Source organism: Misgurnus anguillicaudatus, chromosome 23 (genome assembly GCF_027580225.2).
Source record: "Misgurnus anguillicaudatus chromosome 23, ASM2758022v2, whole genome shotgun sequence".
Lineage (NCBI taxonomy): Eukaryota > Metazoa > Chordata > Actinopteri > Cypriniformes > Cobitidae > Misgurnus > Misgurnus anguillicaudatus.
In genome coordinates, this window is record NC_073359.2 from 296,037 (window position 1) to 319,674 (window position 23,638).

Consider the following 23,638-nt stretch of genomic DNA (forward strand, 5'->3'; position numbering starts at 1 on the left):
GGCTCTCAGTATAACATCGATGCTTGGATATCTAACCTTGGGTAAAAGGTGTGATTACTGTAATTCCAACTGATGTATCTACTGATACAATTAAAAGCTGCATTAAGGAGGAAAAGTTATTGGAGTGAAAAGGCTTCAATATGTTAAAAAGAAAGAAAGAAATGATAGTATGTCGATCATGCTAGAGTTTGATCAGGAAAAAATGCCAGACAGGGTTAAATTAGATTACCCAGTCAGACCATATATTCCTCCTCATCTAAGATGTTTCAAGTGTCAAAAGTATGGGCATGTTAGTGTGTTTTGCAGAGGCAAACTACGATGTGTGAGATGTGGGGAAAACCACGAATATGGTTAATGTGATAAAGGAGCAAAGGCTAAATGTTGCAATCGTGGTGATGAGCATAGTGCTGGATTTTGGGCATGTAGCGCTCGCAAGCATGCGGTAAAAGTACAAAATGTTAGAATAAAAGAGGGTATGACATGCTGAGGCTATCCAAAAGGTAAAAGAAATTGAGCAGACACAGGGAGTGAACAAAAATCATGAATGGACTAGCAACGTATCGGTTCAGAGAAAAGGTAAATGAGGATAAATTGGAAGTTGGGAAAATGAAGTTTGTTTCATTTATGGCTGAAGTGATAAACTTTTCAGCACAAACAGAAAGCAGAACAGAAAGAATTAATATCATTATAAGGGCAGCAGAGAAATACTTAAATGTAGATGGAGTGACTGTGGAAAAAAATAAATGACAAACTGAAAATTACAACAATCACTCAAACTCCAGGTAGAATTACATAATTTAACAGTTTTGCAATGGAGTGCTATTGCAAATGGACTAGAATTTAAATAATTTAAAGATCAAAAGAACCACATATAATATGCATTCAAGAAACTTGGTTAAAGTCTCATTTAAATTTTGTTTTTCAACACTCTAAAAATACTGGGTTGTTTTAACCCAGGGCTGGGTAACTGTTGGACAGAACACATTTCTGGGTTACAATGACCCAAATAATGGGTTGTTTTTATACAACTGCTGGGTTATTGTTAATCAATCATGTTGAAACAACCTTCACCTTTTCGAATAGGACATTCTGGACTAAATAATTCCCTTTTAAAAATAGAGAAGCATGCTACAGGTAAATGCAGATATTGTGATCAAACAGAGACAATAAAGCATATTTTATTTATATGTCAACAGTATGAAAATGAAAGAATATCACTTATTTAGGAAATGCAAAGATTGGACATAAAAACTTGTAATATACAGAGCTTTGGAATGTAATTTAGAGCAATTGAAGAAGTATCGAGTCATTATAAAATTGGTTAAAGAAATAGGGATAATTTTGCGTTTTTTCCCTCTCTTTTCGCATTACCTTGCATGTCGGTGCTCCACACTCCAGGTGGCGATAGTGCACAATAAGATGGTTTGACAACCGCCATAAAAATCCAGAAGAAGACCGGAAGCTGAATAACGGCAAAAAGTTTTTTCTCTCTGCTCGTGTTTTCCTGCCCGTCTTTGAAGCTCTAAAATTTACTTCTTTGATTACCAAGTCATCAACTATTGCAAGCAGCATCATATTTCACCCCTTAGTGAGCGGAACAAGGTGTGTAGTTTGTGTTTCATGTTTATAAAATGTGAATCTTTATTTATGTTATTGTCTATTTTACAAAATGCGTGGTCTGAAACGCCTCACGTTAACAAAATGAAACTACTGTTCACATGTCGTAGAACCTACTTTTATTTGTCTTTATACGTAATTTAATATAGAAATACACTGTAATAAACTTAAAGGTATATGATGTTCCTTATATCCATGTTATAATCAGGTTTACTTAACCTGCTATTTGTGTTTACTTTTAGTTTTCACGGTGCTCCCCTTACGAAAGTTAACCATGGTTTTGCTACAGTTAAAACCAAAAAACCATGGTTACTGTAGTAAAATCATGGTAACCACAAAATAACCATTATAGTTAAACCATTGTTTGTGTAGTAAACCCATAGTTTTGCTGATAGTAATCAATACACCAAAAAACCATGGTTGCCACACTTTTACCACAATAAAACCATGCTTAATTTTCGTAAGGGTTGTGCAGACTCAAGAAATAAACGATTGCACCCGTTAGAGACTCTCCGCTTATTACTAGGTAAACCAGGGGGCAGCTACAGATCTAGTTGACTTAAACGCTTAATAGTACTATATAGCAGTAAGAAGATTATTTTCTAAAGGCTACGTAATTTACCTCTTAAGTTAATGTACAATTATGAGAATATTCGCTTGACGAATGCATGAATTAATTGTTATTAATTATGTTAAATCAGTTAAAACCTTATCATTATGTATAATTAATTACAGTTAATTGTACTAATTATTCCCTTTGAGCTAAATCGGGGAGTTCCCTTAAAGTAGTGTTTCGGTCGGAGGTTCATCAATCAGTGTTTTAAATAACGTTATTCACTTCCTCCTGATGAATCGCTCATTTTAAAAGTCTCTTTGTGAAGGACTAAGTTACTTTCTTCCACCACGGACCTAAAGCTCAGAATGACAGGTAACCCTTTCAGCTGTTTGTTTTAAATCTCATAATAACTTAAAGTGACACCATGTAATTTTTCAACCTTCATAATAAATTTTCAAGACCCTTGTGGTAGTACATCGACTTTAAATAGGTTGAATGACATGTCTACCATAGCATGACGGGGTCTGTATCACTTTTACTCGTATTTTAAAACTTAGGGTTTCTGGTAGTAACCAGAGCACCAAAAAAAACTACAAAATTCAACTGCTTTACGGCATACGTCACTTCCTCCACACAATTTGTTTTTAACGTGAATTTTGCTGGAGGCTACTTAAGGAGTGTTGAGAGCAACTTATAGTATGTGACTCCGTGGCACAGTTTTAGTGTCACGGACCTATGACACGGGCGACCCGGGTTCGATTAAGGCAATTTTTTAATATAAACTCTTGATTCATACATAAATGCGATCTTCTTTATAAATGACGGCGATTATCTTGCATATAGTTCCCTGTATTCAGATGCTGTGTTCACGTATTTACCTTTCTCTTACTGTGTCTATGGTATTTACATTACAATCCAGGATGCTACAGCAGTCAGCAGTCAAACTTGCTCACAGTGTAAAACCAAACCCTATTCATTCACCAATCAGATCCGAGCGTTTCTCTCTTCCTCATTTGCTGCGTTCCGCTGTCACTAGCGTGGCGTATTACAAAGCGGCAGACCTAAACACGGTTTACTTGGATTTGGAGCGACAATTTTCACACAAAAGAGAGGAAAAACGAGCGCCATTGCGGAAAATCCTGGTGGCGAGGGAGAGAGAGACGATGCAACAATATTTCTTTCGAAAAAGGCAAGGAAATATTTCTGGTCGTTTCTCAATTGGAAGGCTGCAGCCTCCGGAGGTCAAATATGGAGGCTGCATACGTCATGAAGCCTGGTTTATTAAGGTAAACTGAGCATAACATTCGCAAGTCATAAGCATACTGCAACAATTTACGATTAACTAAGTATAATAGTCAACTTAATTAGGGATGCACCGAATATTCGGCCACCGAAAATTTTCGGCCGAAAATGGCCCAAAAGTGGATTTTCGGTTTTCGGCCGAAAGACTTTTATCACCGAAAAATACGGCCGAAATAATGTGATGACGCAAACAGCAACCGCGACCTGCACGTGTTTGTCTGAAGTAACATATCTGCGGTGTGGACTAGATTTCTCTCAAACCCGCGTCCACCGAATTTCCGACCAGGATCTCTGCAACCTGTGAGTTTCACTCCCGCCCACGACCGTAATGTTTGTGTCCAAACCCGCGGAATTTCTCTGGGCATTTGTGTACAGTTTTCACAAGCTCCGACTAAACATTCGTTCAGATTAACATCCAGAATAACAGACATTTAACATGATTGCTTTTAAAATTAGGGATGTGCACGAATGGTCAAATATTCGATCTGCAATAATAATTAGAATGGGGAAAAATGATATTCAAATGTTTTTAATCCGCCACCGCAGCATTAATGCTACTGCTCATTTAATCCTTTTTCACTTCACATGTACGGTCTTTTACAGACTTTAATATAAAATATACATGAAAATTAATATGTATTTATTTCTGATTGTCTTGGTAATTCAGATTGCAGACTCATTTAAGTGTTTAGAGCTTTAATGCCGGGTGTTAGACGTGCTTCTCCGCCGCTGCATCAGTATGGTTATAACGAACCCGATAACTGCAAATACCATAACAGCAAACAATAGCTCCGTTTTGTGAAGTGTTGTTAAATTAAGCTCGTAACTTTGCACCCTCGGCAATAATGTATCAAGCCTGCTTGCGTTATTTGTAACATAATATTAAATTCAGATATATTTGTTAGATCCGTTTGTTGTTCTCACTGGATAACCACAGAGCTGGCATTAATGAGAAAAACGGGTTTCACCGGAGAAGGTAGGCTAAATATGATTTTCTTTCTAAACAAAAACATGTCAGACTAAATAAAGAAGATATTCATATTTGACTGAGCCTTCAATCCATTCGGGGTTTTAACATGCATAAAAATGCCATCATTTTTATCAGCATTTTGTAACATTAACGTTAAAACAAAACCACAACTAGCCCATTTCAGTTTTTAAATGTATACTGCATGGCAAACAAGCACCAAAGGATTAATTAAACAAGCAGTTTAACTTTTAACAACCTGATGTGTCACTAGTAGCCTACTCACCAGTTTTTGGATTTGTTTATGCCACATGCTGTTTGGCTTAATTTTCTTCTCAAATTGTGTGTGTTGACTCCATTTCTATTACATGCAAAAATACCATAAATGCAATGGTAGTACTAATAATTGGCATAATTTCTTTTAGTGTTTCGGGTTTCGGTTTTCGGCCTTGGTTTCCTCTTCTTCGGTTTTCGGTTTCTGCCAAGAATTTTCATTTCTGTCAGGTCCATTAAGTCAAGAACATACAGACAATAAAATGATTTAGAAATGTTTATTCAGTAGATGAAAACAGATTAAAATTTGGCGGTATGGCTCTGTTCAGGGAGTCCTCTGACCTTTCATGAGCACCATGAAATAGCAGAGAGTCAGAGGACAGCAGCAGCAGCATTAGGGAACGCTCACGCAGTTTAGGACTGTGAGAGCTAAATATTCCCCCGTGAACAGAGCAGGCAACATGACAAACAAATGCCACGTTATATGAAAGGAGGAGCTGGGGAGGTGGCGGGCATCTGAAACGAGCAGCAAGCATGTAGGAGCAAACAGAATAAGCTTTAAATAGGGCGCCTTGTTTGAGCTTGGCCATTGGCAGCGGGGGGAGTCACCCTCCTAATGCAGCTCAGCTGGAGCAGATCAGCTGACGACAAGGCATCTGGACTACCTGGCCTGCCAGAACTGACGCTGACGCTCAATTTCTGTCAGGTCCATTAAGTCAAGAACATACAGACAATAAAATGATTTAGAAATGTTTATTCAGTAGATGAAAACAGATTAAAATTTGGCGGTATGGCTCTGTTCAGGGAGTCCTCTGACCTTTCATGAGCACCATGAAATAGCAGAGAGTCAGAGGACAGCAGCAGCAGCATTAGGGAACGCTCACGCAGTTTAGGACTGTGAGAGCTAAATATTCCCCCCAAACAAGACCACACCTGCAATCCTCTGTGATGGAGGATATGCTTGAAAATCTATAATAAAGCAAATTATGCAAATGTTATAATCATATGAGTCCCCTGATTATTCATAAATAACTATGAATTCTCGGTAAAGAATGCGGCGACTAATAACCCCCCCAAAACAGAACATTGAGTGTCTAAGCGATGTTTCTAAACCGCCGTAATTATTATGGTGAATATCAATTACTTAGCTGAATTGACGATCCAACCGCAGTATCTAAAACATACTCTCCTTGTAATCATCCGTCTCTGAACTGCTTAAACATCCTGCGATGTAATGCTAGATGACTGCCACTTCTGAGAAACGGGATAAATGAAGAAATTAAACATTGGTATGACATCATGCGTTATACTAGACAGAGCACTAGCAATTTTAATAGCAAATGTGTTTATTTGTGAAACAATTCAGAACTTGAGCTCATAGCTTTCTGAGCGTCAAGAATAGCTCGAACGTCGGGACGGAGGTATCGTTCGTAGGCAGCAGAAGACCAACGCCCCATAGCCTTAAGGGTTAAAACTGGAGCGGATGCTGCCGCTGTTGTTGCTGCACCGATGCGCAGAGAATGAGCCGAATAACGGTCCGGGGGCAGTCCACAGAATTGGCAAAGGAGGCGTAGATGAGAAGAAAACCAGGCTCTGGACATGTTTTTCCCCGCCTGCGTAACGAACAGCGGCTCCTGCGGATCAGCATCGGGGCGGCATCTCAAATAGGACAGCATAGAAATCAGAGGACAGAAAACAGTGTTAGATTCAGAGATGTACACGGTTACTCCTTCACATTTTTTATCAGTTTTGGAGTGTTTTAAAAATAATGTGAAATAGTGATCATGAATTGAGACATCAGAAATTGTTAGATTGAGATTTGGGTCAAAAGAACAAGTGCGTGAAGAAATTTCACCACCCCTTAGAAAACCAAAGAAAGCTGTGAGAATGACAGTTTCTAATAACTGATCAGTGTAAGGCCCGAAACACCCATCCCGTAATCTTGATATGATTTGTTTCACCAAAGGTAAAGTAAAAGGAAGACGTTTATCATTGCCTTGGGGAGATTGTCTTTTGATCCCGTTCAGCAGAAGGCGAATGGAAGGATTTTCCAAAATACTGGGGACAGATGGGTTCCGGCAGCGCATATGGAATTGAATGCCTGCGACCGTACTTTTGATGGAAGAGTGTTGCATTTTTCGGTCTTCGAAGCAGTGGACTATAAAAGCACTAATATATGATATATTGACAGGCAGAGCAGCTACAGATAGGGAAGCACAAAAACTTATGAAATAAGACCATGCAGAGTCATACGATTTTAATGTAGAGCTAGCCAAACCCCCCCGCATGTACTGCGCAGCGGAATGCACATAGGATTGGAGAGAATTCAATCTAGAATGGTTTGGCTGAAAGGCGGGCATTCCAGGCTTGATTGGGCGGCATCTGGACACAGGAGATGAAATTCTGAAAATTGAAACGAGACAGGGAATCGGCCACTTGATTATTCAAACCGGGAATATGTTCTGCACGAAATTGATAGTTCCCCAAAACTGACAGCCATGTAATACGTCTCATGAACCTGTTAATAAATGGAATATTAGAACGCCTTTTATTAATTATATGAACCGTATTATATATGAACTTTATTATCGCAAAAAAACAAAATTTGTTTCCTAGCCCAGTGTTTACCCCACAGAACGCATGCTACGACAATCGGATACAATTCTAATAGGGCTGTCGATGAATCACCGGTAGTTAAGGAACGCAATTCTTCCGGCCAGGCAGACGCGAACCATTCGTTTCCGAAAATCCCCCCGAACCCTATAGAAGGTGCGGCATCAGTATATAGATTAAGAGCTAAAGATGATTCCATAAAATCATTGAGAAAAAAGGAAATGCCATTCCATTTATCTAGAAGCAGCGACCAAAATTTTAGCTCGGATCTACATCCTGCGTCTAAGGTAACTATATCACTGAGAGCTTTTGCCGATTTAGAAAGGTCGAGAAGCCTGGAAATAAATGACCTGCCTTGAGGAATAACTCTCATCGCGAAATTAAGGTGCCCCAAAAGAGAGAGCAAGTCCCTTTTTGAAAAAGAACTTGAATTTTTTGCGACTTCCATGACTTGTCTTATTCGTGATAATTTCTCGAGGGGGAGTGAAGCTTGCATGCGATTTGAATCGAGAGAAATGCCTAAAAACTCAATTATTTTGGCTGGACCCACGGTTTTTTCCTCCGAGAGAGGAACGCCCAATTCAGAAAAAGTGCGTTTTAGAGCCGATATAGAAAAGTCGGGTTTTGCTGAAGGAAAATCTACTAGAAGAAAATCATCTAAAAGATGAAGGACGAATGATAACTTTTCATTATTAAGAAGAATCCAGCTCAAAGCCTCAGACAAGGTATCGAATATTTTTGGACTGCTACGACAGCCAAAAGCGAGTCTAACCGCGAAATACATTTTTTTCCTCCACTGAACGCCGAACAAATGCCATTGTGAGGGATGCAAAGGCATGACTTTAAAAGCATCCGAAATATCTGCCTTTGCAAGCCAAGCTCCGCGTCCTGCTTTTTTAATGAAGTTAATAGCATCATCGACGGTGTTGTAAAACAACGAAAATGGGGCTAAAGGAATAAGGCTATTGATGCTGTCAGTCGAGCTATTGTGGGGAGCAGAAAGGTCGATGATTAAACGTTTCTTACCCGAGTATTTCCGAGTGGCTACCCCTATTTGACTTATCCTAAAGATCGGAAAAGGAGAATTATTAAATGGACCTATCATGAAACCTCTCTTAACTTCCTTCTCGAGCAAGGTATCGACAATTTCTGGTTCCTGAGACGCAGACAATAAGTTATTGCAATGAAATGATACAGCAGGAAAATGCAACAGGCCAGCAAAGAAACCATGAACGAGACCAGTCAATAAATAATCCACAAAACAGCGATCAGGATGCTTTCTCAACGCCCGTCCCAGTTTGGGGACGTTGATGGGAGTTGATGGTTTTATTTCTTTCGCTCCATTTTCATGAAGCGAGTTCTCCTCGGGCACACAGACTTTGGGTGGGCATTCCCACAGTAGCTACAGACATGAAGATATTTACAATTATGCATCCTACAAACATTTTCATTAAAATTAAAGCAGATTGGAGTACTAAATGTATTCACCTGGGGGCCAGGTTTATGGCTCGGGCCAGGATGAGACATGGAGAAAATGGGCTTGGATTTAGAGCATAAATTAGTAGAATGCGCGAGAGAGCCACAAATTGAGCAGGACAGGATTTGATGTCCTGTGAAATGTCTACTTATGAGTGCGAGATCTACCACGGACCAGTCTAGTCTCTGGTTAAAGCGTTGAATAAACATAGCTGCTTTTGCAGAAAAAGATTTGTGGTATTCGTAGAACAAAACCCCACCGTAAGAGAGAGCTAGGTCAGAAATTATGGCTAGATAACCATCTAATTCGGCTCTGCGCGCTGGTTGGACCTCACAAATAACGTCCCTGTAAACGCCAAAAGCGGTACAGAACTCGGGAAAAGTTAGTGTTTTTGAAAGTCTGGGGTCACCATCTTTAAGCTCGACCTGTACATCACCGCAGTCTACAATACGTCGTTCACACAGCTCAGAGCCCAGCAGGAGTTTAACGAGGTTAATGTCATTACCTGCCAAAATCTGACTTCTCAGCTGATGAGAGATGGCAGCGGCTGGTGGGAAAAAAGGCGAGCCCGTGGAAAGAGGTACAGCGGTCGCTAGGGTCCTTCTAGGAATGAACTCGTTGGTGACGTCATTAACTTGAGGCTGGAGCTGTTGGTGGTGGGGGTCGGAGACAGCAGTGGCGGTCGCAACCGGGGTGGATGTCGATTGAGCAGAGACGGGAGCCGAGGACGGTGTGGGAACGGAGCCGTCTTCCAGTATTGATATCCTCGCGGACATGTCGAGGAGAGAAGACTGACTGTCAGAAAGCGCCATGAGCACCGGATTATCTGATGAAAAAGTGCTTGGTTCTGAACGAACAGAGCCGGTTGGACGTTTTTGCGCTGCGGCTTTGCCGGTAGTCTCCAGGTTTTTACGTTTCGCGGTGTGCTTTTTTCCGGAAGCCTGGGGAGGAGGCCCCGGCTGAGACTCGACAGCTGGGATAATCAAAAACTCGCAGAGGAAGGCAAATAGGTCTTCGTGAGAGGCGCCTCGCGGAGGCTGGATATCATTTGAAAATAGAGTTTCCAGGATTTTTGCCACGGGCCAGTCGCTGATGCAGGGTTGGGACGAGGATTTACTTGCCAACCGTTTAGAGCTCCTACGAACGGTAGCGTTATCTTCCGGGCAGACATCCTGTCCCTGAACCGTTTGTAATGTTGGTGGCCGGGTTTCCTCAGAGGTGTCTATTTGCCATTCTTCCTCGACAGTGGTGGAAGTCATGGCCGGCAACAAGGTGAGTAGAATGAGTATTTTTATGCTTAAAAACAGCATGAGTGTTTTATTAACGTACAAAATTCTGAAACGAGCAGCAAGCATGTAGGAGCAAACAGAATAAGCTTTAAATAGGGCGCCTTGTTTGAGCTTGGCCATTGGCAGCGGGGGGAGTCACCCTCCTAATGCAGCTCAGCTGGAGCAGATCAGCTGACGACAAGGCATCTTGACTACCTGGCCTGCCAGAACTGACGCTGACGCTCAATTTCGGTGCATCCCTAAACTTTGTAATTGTTAATATTGTGAAATAAGAGAGTCTTGATGACGTATACAGCTTAGAAATACGACATCTGGAGGCTGCAACCTTCAGATTGAGAAATGGCTTCTGCCACGACGAGTTCTTCATCAGAAAGTTGTAACATGACTGCATTTCTCCCTGTTGTCTCAAAATGTTGATCGTTTAGCGTTTTAAATGTTTAGTTTTTAGTTTAGTTTTAAGGTTGGCCAGTTCCTTTCCTTTGCGACAGTGCTGCAGCGCTTGTGGCGCTAGGGGCGCTAGGCGTGAAAAATACATGTCTAGCACCCCCTAGTGGCCAAAAAGTTCCATGGTGTGCCTTTAATATGTAATAGCCATTTCTCAAGATTACAGTTCTGGGTCACAAAATAGAGTTTTAAGATTCAGGCGATAATATTTATCTATAATACTCAAAGGTGCAATCGATTAGTAAAGGTGATGCCTATTTAAACATTTGCTTAGAAAAAGGGGGAGAATATGATTATTTTATTACCATTTACAGATGTGTTTCTTTATACCTCATGCTTTGCTACTTCCTCACAGAAACAGAGCTAAAAGAGTAACGTGCTGTTCTTCTTATCACCCGACTTACCCGACCGTCTTTGGTTGGTGAAAAGAGCTTTGTTTACCGGTATCTAGCATTTACATTCTGCTTCACCTATGGCATAGTATAAGGTGTGTGTGTGTGTGTGTGTGAGTGAGTGAGTGAGTGAGTGAAGATTTCATGATGCGTATCATTGCTTTTGACCCATATCTTTGTGGGTGTAAATCTAAATAAAGAGGCTCGCAGAGAGAGAATCAGGAAAGAGACAGACATCTCTCTGGTGCTCTCCCTCGAGAATTGTAAACCCTTATCCGTGTCTTATTTTGTTAAGGTGTATAAGTAATTACGACCTAGGAAGCTAGGGATCTGATTGACAAAATTTTTTTTTAAAGAGTAACTAAACCCCTTGTCAGAGCCTGACTCCACCCATTGGCAATAGACCTTTTACGCACTTCTGCGTTTTTTGACTGGAAATACGTCAACAAAGTGTATTGCAACTTCCTGTTATCTTAGCGGCAGATACGGAAAACGGTCAAAGAGTCGCAGTTTCTATAGTGTTCAAGGCTGTTTGTCTTCCAACCAGAAGCAGCCCTATTTTTATAATAATAATAGTAAGAGAAGAAAGTGTCGCAGCAAGAAGAGTGAACACACAGAACGGGAAACTTTTTGATCTTTGCCAACTGGCATTCTGTCTATATTAAAACCTCTTGGGAGATATATATGTATATACAGATACACACATATAAACGAATAAGGAGATTAAGCTGGTTCTGTCGGTGATCGTTGGTCAGGCATCAGCTGGGCATCAGGTTGAAGGACGACCAGTAGATCAGAGGTGTGCCGACTTTCACATCTACCGGAACTGGGTCTGTTTGTCTCATTGTCCTCGGGGTCGAGGACGAGACAGGGAGAGAAAAACAAAATCGTATTAGCGTAGGGGCCGTTCACATGTAATGCAAGTGTCACACAGTGATGTGGTTTAATCAGCTTAGTTTCAGACAGACTAACTATTGCGGCATAATTATATTATCCACAGTTGAGGATTTTGCAAATTGGGGGCCCACTGCGACGGTATATATGGTAACTACGGGTCACCTTCCGATTTTTAAGAGAAAATGAAACCTGTCGACTAGGGTTGTGCCGATAGACGATAGTATCGTGTATCGACGATCTTCAGACATATCGTCAATGGCAGGCTTTCATGGCGATAGTCAAGACGATAGTTGGCGAATGGTTATTATTATTATTATTATCATCATAGTTTTATATTAACACCGACAATGCATGCTTTTCCTCACATGAGGGTTTGTGGGCTTCACTTTAAGCGGAGAGCTTGTAAATAGAGAATTCCTTCTTGCACGTACCTGCACTTAATGCGCGCGTCTTGGTCTCCTTCTACCACTAAATTCAGCGCGCCGCGTCATGAGCAGCTGCGCTTCTCTCTGTCTCACGTGGAAGCGCTCTCGCGTCTGTCCGCAGTCTAAACATAAACTAAAGTAGTAATCCTTACTTGTTCAGTTTAATGCGTTTCATGCGAGCTGATGCAAACTTTACTTTTTGTTTAAAATATGACCCGCTGCATATTAGCGCCTCTCTCTCACTCTCGCGTACGTGCAGAAAGCTGCGCTCTGTCTGAAGTCAGATCACTAGGTATTAATCCTGTTTATGATATGCATTTGATGAGTTGTAGCAACACGTCCCTCGTGTTTAAAATATGATTGTGTTTAAAATATGATCGCATTCCGCTGGACCGATGCGTTTAGAAAGGCACCTCATGAGAGCACCACTGCTTGACACGTGTAGTCTTCTGCAACAGCACTAAATAAATGCATTGAATAGTTTGTATGTGCGCGCACGTGTGTGTGCGTGCGCAGATGCATGTTTTTACAGTTATTAAGTAATCATGATAGGGTTTTAATAACGCGCTCGCTTTAATGGCATCAGTTTTAAGAAGGTTGCAGTCATGACGGTGTAACGGTCTTGTTTTTTTTTTGTCCACCCATCAAGTGACTTGTTATAATGAGTAAAAATTAACAAATAAAAAAAGAGTAAACTACTGCCACGCCCCCCGATAATATCGTGTATCGCCGATCTCACAGGCTGACGATAGGACGATCTAAAAATAGGGCATATCGCCCAACACTACTGTCGACCCATTTGACTAAGGCCTGTAACCCCACTGTCGTCGTTAATGCAGGTTCAGTGGCAAACGGGTCTGTATGGCATACTATTCACAAGACACACAAAAGCACCAAAATCGCAACCCGTTTGCCAAAATTTAGGATGCCCCAAATTTCTTTCAATCAATTTCAATCAATCCATCAAATTGATTGCTACACCAAATTAATGGTTGTTATGTTAATCTCATGCCATCTTACTTAAAACTTACAAACAACATATTCACTGCGATGTGTTAAATCTTATATTACAAAACACAACACCTAAGATTTACAATTAACATAAGCAGAGTTATAACCGGGTTGGTAGCTAAAGCTAGCTATAGCAATTAATTCTTTAATGTTACTTACTTTTGTAATTGTGAATAAACTCTGCGTGGAATAATTTATATCACTTATCCAGTTTGTTCCCTTATCTCCATACTCTTCACCACTAGGGATGGGACGGTATGACAATTTCATATCATGATTATAGTGCCCAAAGATATCACGGTTATCAATATTATCATGGTTTTGTTAAAATGAGATGGAAATGAACTGATGCACACACTGAAAACATTTGAACAAGTTTTAGTTTTGAAAAGCACAATTTAATATTTCATGTCACTGAAATTATTTCTGTGATAAAATAAATAAATAAATCTGTCTAATAAGTTCACCATGAATGAATACAATACATTATCCCTTAAATGCCTTATTGTGCAAAAAACTATGTTGCATATGGGCATCTGCGTCAAACTGATTCTGGCTGGACAGGATTTACTGCAAGTTTTTAAAATCACGATAATCAAACACAGTTATAATGATAATTTAAATTTAGTGATAATACTAACCGAAAACACTCTAGCTGCCATTTCTCCACCAACAACAAAGCTTATAACGGAACTGATATACAGTAATATACAGTATATATGGGCCCTAAATGGGTTTGTCTGAGGTCAACTATGGCCCCAGCTTGATTAGCCCACTTGAATTTGATATAAAATCTGAGTGGAGCTCATGTGTGGCCCAGCTGGGCAGCTTATGGCGCTTTTCCATTGCATAGCCCCCAACGGTTTGGTTTGGTTTAGTTTGGGTCGGGTCAGCTTACTTTTGGGAGCTTTTCCATTGGGTGCAGTACGTAGTACCCGATACGTTTTTTCGTACCACCTTGGTTGGGGTTCCAAGCGACCCGAGCTGATACCAAACGTGACGCGAAAACACAGTAGATCACGGATTGGTCTGAGAGATCGTCACTACGCGTCATCGCTATAATGTAAAGATTAGCTTTACCTCAGTGCTAGCTTGCGCTCGAACAAACATGATCTCATCTGTGCTCTGCCATAAGTTCCCAAACTCCATTTTAGCAACGAAAAACATACACAGGTTGAGAATCAGAGAAAGCATAACAGTTTTTTTTCCAAACTTGCAGTTTGTGGCGGAACATTCGCGACGAGCACGTCAGCATTATATGCTCAAACGCAACTTTAATGAAGCTCAGCGGAGTGCGTCAAGTTTAGTTTAGTTTTTAGTTTAATTTTATTTATATAGCACTATATTTCAACAGATGTTGACCATGGTGCTGAACATAGCCAATAAAAAAATAAATACATAAAAAACCACACACAGAACATATAAAACATAACACCAAAAATTTACAAAGTCAGACAATAACACATTACGTGCTCATTGATTGTACGCTTTCTGTAGTAGGTATCGTTTTAGAGTTTTTTTAAAACAAGACACATGGGTAATTTCCCTTATATGTAGCGGTACATTGTTCCATAATTTGGGCCCGGCCACAGCAAAAGCTCAACTACTGATGCCACGGGTGTTTGAACAGAAACTGTCCTGTGAGACAGAGGTAGTGATAAACGCGATCAGCAAACATCTATTTGTCGTGGCCAATTTTAATTTTGTGGCGGACTGAGAAATAAATAAATGGGAATCTACAACAACGCTCAAACATGTATGATGTCACAGCAGTAGGCAGCGCAAATATAACGACACGCCTATAATCCCTCCCACTGCGAAGTGATACCAAACTCGATGGAAAAGCTAACCACGCCAAAGTGAGGTGAGCTGACCCGACCCAAACTAAACTAAACCGCAGGGTACTATGCAATGGAAAAGCGCCATTACGTAGGACCCATATTGCCCCACGTAATGAAGCCTGTGTTGTATAGCAGGGCCCAGTATGGGTTTTAATGGGTACTGGACTGGTCCCTCATTATGTAATAATTATACTTTTAAAGCTGAATTGTAATTTACCGTATATATTTATTTAAATATCTGATTACAATTGATAACTGGTAAACAGGGCCCTAGACTGCCGCCTAATGGTGGCATTTTGCCACCAAAATTTGAGAGTGTGCCACTGAATTTTACATTCACATGTGCGACCGGTAAATTTGACGTGACACTGAATTTGAAACAGCACGTTGTACGTTCTGCATCCATCATCAAAGTATTTATTAGTAATACAGTAGAAAGTAGTAGAAATGTGAATATTTGGTTAGCCTGTTGATTTACAGTGTGTTCCCCTAAATTTTCTGTCTGCACCCCTAAAATTTTCAGTTGGGGGCCACTGTGCTCCCAGTGAAAAAAGTTAGTCTGGAGCCCTGATAACGGATAAAAGCAACATCATTTCAGTTTGGTAAATATCAGTTTTCAGTTCTTTCATCTATAACATCACAAAACACGAAGGACTAGTTTATTTTTAAACCAAACTTCTTTTGTCATTTTCTTACACTTTCAGCACTAAAATAATCATTAACATTTCAAAACTGCTAATGCAGGCAATGACTAACAATTTAACATAACACTTTTTTATGTGTGGTGGTCTGGGGGGGTTAGCAAAGAGTGACAGGCTGAATCCGAAATCGCATACTTACGGTGTAGGTACTGAATTTTTACCGAGTACCTACTCAGCGTGCGCTACGACATTACGTACGTTCGCGTTAAGTATGGACAGAATCCGGCATGTTGACGTTATCCATAAATGTATATCTACTAGATGTCGCCTTGGGGTTCTAAGCATGCGTCAAAACCGCCGCCATCTTGGAACAGGGGTCTTGTCATAGGAAGTAGCTAGGTAAAGCTGCTATCTCCGCCTGTACTTTGAATTCATGGACGATAGCAGACTTTTGTTATGCGTATGGATGTTAGACCTACTAGCACGATTCATTATAGTTAGAAAAAGAAGATAGGAGATTAACATCACAATACCGCGAGAACGACTCGAAATCAGACTTCATGATTTCTGGAATCGCTCTCACGGTACTTTGATGTGATCCACCTGTTGGTTCTTACAGCGGTGCATGAACTCGAACAAACCTAAAAACAGACATGAAAACGTATGCGTGTGTATGAGGGACAGGTGCACTAACACCTGATTGCATCAGTAACTTCACAACTCTACTACGGTCTCTTTCAGTGTTACAGATATATTACACATTAGTTTGTAGTGGACAAAAATAAGTAAAACAAGCAGATTGTAATTTAATATCTAATCGCTGGTATGGCATTAAAAAAGAAAGAAAGAAGAATGCTCTACCTAAGATTGCGAACTGCATGAAGAAGAACGAAGAGACACAAGCATCAACCGCTGTGTTTACATCAGTTTTGTTTTGTGTTTGTTGATTTTCTGTAACCAAATTCTTATCTCTGTGTATTTTAGTGTTGAGATGTTGATGATGAAATCAGAAGAAACTGATGAGGGCTTACAGGATGAGGAATCTACTGATCAAACCTCCACAGAGTCTCTGGATTCTGTCTGTAACGCTGGAGAACAGCAGCAGATCCTGCAGACCAAAATCAAGATGTGTTCAGTCAAACTCATCGACTGCAGGGAACTCGTGATGAAGATGAGAAGAGAAACCACAGCTGAGGAAGATCACACTGAGGAAGAAGACGACTATGATGATGACGATGAATTTATACCTTCAGGTATGTGTCTTCTGTTGTCTTTTCAAAAATAATTAATAAATAATTTTATATGGCTTAAGGCTTTCTCGCCATCAAGGTCTCAGAGACCGCAGAATTAAGTCTGCTGAGGGAAAAATGTTGGATTGAATTAGCTCCACAGATATTACACACATGGGATCCCCTGTCCAGGGGTCGCTCATATGGAGGCCCAAGCTCAACACAGGTTTCAGGAATTCATCTGATGCAAAGCTGACATCAAACGCTCCGCCATGTCTGACAATAAAAGGCCTTGGAGGAAGTACCAAACTCTACCAAAACATCTTTTGGGATTTATGGCACCGATATATTGCCAAACTGGCAATGCAAGCCGACACAGGAACCTGGGAACCCCAGTGTTTCTACCTGCTAGAGGTGAGAACACAGGAGGAAACCGGATTGACATGAACACTATAAAACCTAGTGAACGTATTAGGTGTTGCCCAACCAGCAGCTCTGCAAATGTCTGTCAGCGAGGCACCGCGTGTCAGCTCCCAGGAAGACGCTGTCCACTAACTTTTCCATTCTGCTGTCCTCCTTAACCGACAAAGAGCTGGTCTGAGGTCCTGAAGCTTTGCGTTCGGTCCAGGTACAGTTGCAAAGCATGGACGGGACACAGCAAAGCTAAGGCTGGGTCTGCCTCCTCTGGGGGCAGTGCTTGCAGGCTCACCACCTGATCTCTGAAAGGAGTGGTGGGAACCTTGAGCACATAGTCAGGCCTGGGTCTCAATGTAACACTGGAGTCAGCAGGCCCGAACTGAGGCATGACTTATCGACTGAGAATGCGTGCCCTTACCCGCCTTATCAAAGCCAATGCGAGTAGTGTCAAAGTTTTCATAGAAAGAAACTTGACATGCGCTGACTGTAGAGGCTCAAAGGGAGAATCTTGGAGAGACTTCAGCACCACGAGCAGATCCCAAGAGGGTATAGAGGGGGGACGGGATGGATTCAACCTCCTCGCCCCTCTAAGAAACCTGATGATCAGGTCGTGCTGACCGACCAACCTACCTGCTATGGGAGCATGGTAGGCAGAAATTGCCACAGCATAGACCTTAATGGTGGAGGGGGACAGCCTTCTCTCAAACTGGTCTTGTAAAAAAGAAAGCACAACACTGATCGGGTAATCCCAGGGGTTCTCTTGCTGAGAGGAACGCCACTCAATGAAGAGGTTCCACTTCGGCGTGTGCACCGTCTACTAGACAGGCTTAAGCACTGAAGCAATAGTGTTCGCTACCTGCATGGGTAAGCCACTCAGAACCGCCACGTCCCGTCCAAAGACCACACGTGGAGATTCCACATGTCTGGGCATGGGTGCCATATTGTGCCCCCTCTCTGAGAAAGAAGATCCCTCCTAAGAGGACCCCCTCCTTGTCTTCCTTGACTTTGCACAATGTTTGTGCAAGAAGGCTCACTGGGGGAATGCATATTTGCGATGACCCGAGGCCAGCTGTGTGCCAATGCATCCGTGCAGAGGGTTCCGTCGGTCAGGGAATGAAACAGCTGGCAGTGGGAGGTTTCCAGAGACGCAAACATGTTTACCTCTGCTGCTCTGAACCGTCTCTAAATCAGCTGAACCACGGGGGGGGAGTCACAGCTCACAGCTTGTAATAGCTTGTCGGCTGCATGATTGAGCACCCCAGGGATATGAATGCCATGAAGGAACCTTATATGCTTCACTCGACACCACCCAGGCAGGACTTTGTACTGGTATGCTCGGTAACTGAGGGAATCGCGTAGCCGAGTCTGATGGTGCGAAGAAGCCAACGCCATGGACTGGGAAGCTCTGAACAGGCTCCCAGATACCGAACAAGTGGGACTAGAGGCACCACAGACGTACCCACAGTGGGGCAGCCAAGTGAAGCCAAGATGCCCACCGTGGCATGCTGGGTGAGCGCACGAGAGGGGGCAGGGGAGTGTATGGGAACACTTGCACGGCTCCGCTGTTGGACGACCGGGCTGCGAATGAGGAGAGAGCAGGCAGGTCGACTCCAGGCAACGCCCAGCACTCATTACCCTTTGATAACCTGAAGTTGTGGGTGCCGGCTGAACAGAAAATAACTAAGACTAAAGATTCTCCACCGGGGGAGGGAGCGATGCGGTCACAGTCTCCCTCAAATCACCTCGGTCTGCCTTTGTGCGGCCGAAAACTGCTGGACAAAGCTTTCGACCACCTCGCCAAAGAGGCCGGCCTGGGATATGCGGGCTTTCAAGAACTGTGTCTTGTCCGCCTTGCTCATATCGGCCAGGCACAGCCAAAAATGGCACTCCTGGACCACCATGGTGGACATCCCAACGCCCAGCAGCGTGTGCGGTGACCTGTCTGTTGCTGGCATTTATTGAGCAGCAGTGGCTCAGTGGGTCATGTAGGTTGTCTACAAATCGGAAGGTTGGTGGTTCAATCACCGGCTCCACCGGACCAAGTGTCGAGGTGTCCTTGAGCAACACACACCTAACCCCAGCTGCTCCCGACATACATACACCAACACTGCTGTTGGTGTATGAATGCGTGAGTGAATAGGTGAATGTGAGGCTAATTGTAAAGCCAGCATATTCAAATACTGCATGCCAACAGTCATTGGCTCTTCACATACAAAGTGAAGCTGATTGGTCTCTCGATGCGAGTTCCCAATTCTTCAGTCACGACGTGACGACGTAGTGACCGACTGAAAAGAAACAAAACATCAAACACTTACAGTGTCTAAGATGCATACAGAGTGCTCTCTGCCAATTTGACGGACATTTTCTGGGATCAAACTGCTGGGTGAATGGGGTTCTTGACTCTGGTCTTACAGTTGATATTGTGACCTCCGCCTCATGCGCGTAACATTCTGAGCGGTGAAGGTTGTGCATTTCTGAATAATCCATGAATGTCTTAAGGGGGATAGACACACTCATTATAGCGCTCTTCTAAATGGATTATTGTGTAGAATTGGCAGTTAAATACTAAAATCATACAGCAAAGTATATGGGTTTCTGCTAGGCCTCCTATGACCAGGGCCCTTAGAATCATCCTTATCTTCCCCCATTATGGCGCCCCGGTTAGGGGAACGTTATGCTAATGTTAGAAAAACTAAACTAAAAATAACATTCTGTTTTTGTAAAGTAACCTTCCTGGCTAATCAAACCATAATAAAATTATTGACTACCCCTGTAATGTTGAAAATACCTTACGCCCCATAAGAAAACATTACCGTATGAATAGGGCTTAAGAGTGAAAGGAGAATTTTAATTTTTATTATGTTTCTTTTAGATGTGAAGAGTGAATCATGTTCTGATGGAGAAACGTCCTCAACATCAAAAGAGCGACGGACAGCACAAACTCTTTCCTGCATCACCTGTGAAAAGACATTCAGCTCACAGAGACATTTAGAGAGTCATGAGAGAAAACACACAGAACAGAAACTCTTCACCAGATCTGAGATCAGCTTTACTACCTTACAAGAGAAGAAACTTCATTCAGAAGACCACACAGACAAGAAGAAGTCAAATTTCTTATCTCATCAGAAACGCCACATGAGGACACACATTGATGTAAAGCCCAACCACTGCAGCAGCAAACACAGTCGTCCTGTTCATAAGAGAATTCACACAGAAGAAAAACCATACAAGTGTCCTCACTGTGAGAAGAGATTCAGAGATAAAAAACTCATGAGGAAACATGTGCGTTTACACACCAGTGAGAGACCGTATCAGTGCAGTCAATGTGACAAATGTTTCATTCTCAAAGAATATCTTGTTCTTCATCAGAGAGTTCACACAGGAGAGAAACCTCATCACTGTAGTGTTTGTGGGAAGAGTTTTAGTCAACGTGCCAATTTAGTGTCACACCAGAGAATTCATACAGGTGAAAGACCTTACAAATGCTCTCAGTGTGGGAAGACATTTACTCAGTCAAATAACTTAAAAACCCATGAGAGAATTCACACTGGAGAGAAACCTTACGTCTGCTCTTACTGTGGACAGAGTTTCACTGATTCAGGTACTATAAAAAAACATATGAGAGTTCACACTGGAGAGAAACCTCATCACTGTGATGTCTGTGGGAAGAGTTTCAGTGTAAATGGCAATTTAGTGAAACACCAGAGAACTCATACAGGTGAAAGACCTTACAAATGCTCTCAGTGTGAGAAGACGTTCACTCATTCAGTTTCTTTGAAAGTCCATGAGAGAAGTCACACTGGAGAGAAACCATACAGTTGCTCTCAATGTGGAAAGAGCTTCTCTGATCCAAGTTTTGTTAAAATTCATCAGAGAGTTCACACTGGAGAGAAACCTTATTACTGTAATGTTTGTGGGAAGTGTTTCAGTCGACCAGGCAGTTTAGTGTCACACCAGAGAACTCATACAGGTGAGAAACCTTACAAATGCTCTCACTGTGAGAAGACTTTTGCTCGGTTATATTCCTTAACAGTCCACAAGAGAATTCACACTGGAGAGAAACCTTACGCCTGCTCTCACTGTGAAAAGAGCTTCTCTGATTTAGGTTCTATGAGAATTCATGAGAGAACTCACACTGGAGAGAAACCTTATTACTGTAATGTTTGTGAGAAGACTTTTTTTCAACATAGACATTTAGTTGTACACCAGAGAACTCATACAGGTGAAAAACCTTACAAATGCTCTCAGTGTGGGAAGACGTTTGCTCGGTTAAGTCACTTACAAACCCACGAGAGAGTTCACACTGGAGAGAAACCTTACGATTGCTCTCAATGTGGAAAGAGCTTCACTACTTCAAGTGCTTTTACAGTTCATCAGAGAGTTCACACTGGAGAGAAACCTTACGTCTGCTCTCAATGTGGAAAGAGCTTCTCTACTTCAGCTAATTTAAGTGTTCATCAAAGAGTTCACACTGGGGAAAATCCTTATCACTGCAGTGTTTGTGGGAAGAGTTTCAGTGGACATGGCGGTTTAGTGTCACACCAGAGAACTCATACAGGTGAAAAACCTTACAAATGCTCTCATTGTGAGATGACTTTTGCTCGGTCATTTACATTAAAAACCCATGAGAGAGTTCACACTGGAGAGAAACCTTACGCCTGCTCTCACTGTAAAAAGAGCTTCTCTACTTTAGGTCATTTGAGAATCCATGAGAGAATTCACACTGGAGAGAAACCTTACATGTGCTCTCAATGTGGAAAGAGCTTCATTCGAAGATATCATTTGAGAAATCATGAGAGAATTCACACTGGAGAGAAACCTTATAACTGTAGTGTTTGTGGGAAGAGTTTCACTCGAAGTCACCATTTAGTGATACACCAGAAAACTCATAAAAGTTAAAGACTTTACGAAAGACGTGTACTGGGTTTTATATTCGTTTTATCGTCTTTTCACTAAGATGCAGTTTGGTTTTAGTCATATTTTAGTCATCTGAATTGTATTTTTAATTAAGTCTTGTTTTAGTCAAATAAAATTGAAAGGGTTTAAGCTAAAGTGTAATTGAATGTGTCACACTGACAAATATATAAGTGCTGTGATATAAATATTCTTTCATATCCTGAAAAAAGTCATAACCTTAAAGGTATAGCGGAAGATTTTCGTTTTCCGGGTGGATCATCAGGACTATTGGTCATCCCAGATGTCAATCATTCTGATTATATGTTGACGTATAACCGTCGTACGTGCTCGCCTCTAGGTTCGCTTGCTGCACATGCGCACTTTCAAGTGTATGTGTGTTGTGCTACGGTTTCAACCATTCATTGAAGCTGTGTTTTTTTTCAAAATGTCTGAGGGTCGCAAGAGAAAAAGTGTCTACGAATTGTATGACAAGAAGAGAAAGGACTATAAAGAAAGAAACAAGACCAGAATGTTTATGGGAGACTATTTCACACGCTGGCTGCTGGTGTGAGCTAAAAGGACAGGTTGGGCTTCCCACGCGAAGTTTCTACTGGAAAGGTACGTTCTGTCATGCTATTTGGAGAATCCATTTAAAATCACTGCTAGTAAAAGTTGATGTAAGCTATGATTAGCGATGCTAGCCCTGGCACAAGTCACGAACCGCACAGACACGGTAAACATGCCGACAGAAACTTGTAAACAGAGCGAAGAGAAGAACTGAGCTCCTGCATGCTCTCTCTCTGTCTCGTGCACGCGTTTAATAGGCGTTCCCTCTCGGGAGGAGGGAGGGAGAGTGTTGCGTGTGCATTTTTTTAAAGATATCGAGGGGCGGTTCTTTTAAATAATTCGGGAAAATCTTCCGCTATACCTTTAATATTTCAGAAAAGTCTATTAATTAGAGTTCTGTAGGTTCTGTAGGAGACAGAGGACACTGGACTATGAATGACATTATCAGTTTATTCAAAGAATGCATTGAAATATTATTGTTCGCTAATATCTACACAGAAGCTGTGTGGCTTTATTAAATGCAAAAGTTAACCTGAAAATTTTTTAGATTTCCTTTAAGAACCCTAGGATTTGCCTGAATTATGACCTTATTTGAAAGGGTCATGAATAATAATGTTGAGCTCTGCTCTGATTGGCTGTTTCTCCTTCAGTAGCTCTGTGTTTGTGTGTAAACAGATCTTATGTATAAGCCTGTATTAGGGATGTTGCTGTGTGGAAATTTTCCCACCGGTTAATTGGCTTGTGACAAACCTGGTGATCCTGGTATTACCAGGTGGGAGGGGCT

General features: G+C 41.7%; 2 protein-coding genes across 2 annotated transcripts in view; both read left to right on the forward strand.

The window, feature by feature from the left end:
• LOC141348972 (uncharacterized) overlaps positions 1-23,638 on the forward strand; it is a 107,583-nt gene that overhangs the window by 57,001 nt on the left and 26,944 nt on the right. The window lies entirely within an intron of this gene.
• LOC129453941 (uncharacterized) lies at positions 1,443-22,443 on the forward strand. Its single transcript, XM_073861659.1, is given in 4 exon segments — positions 1,443-1,602; positions 16,730-16,998; positions 20,264-22,200; positions 22,202-22,443. Coding segments are annotated over 3 exon segments (2,259 nt in total). The 5' UTR covers positions 1,443-1,602; positions 16,730-16,736; the 3' UTR covers positions 22,262-22,443.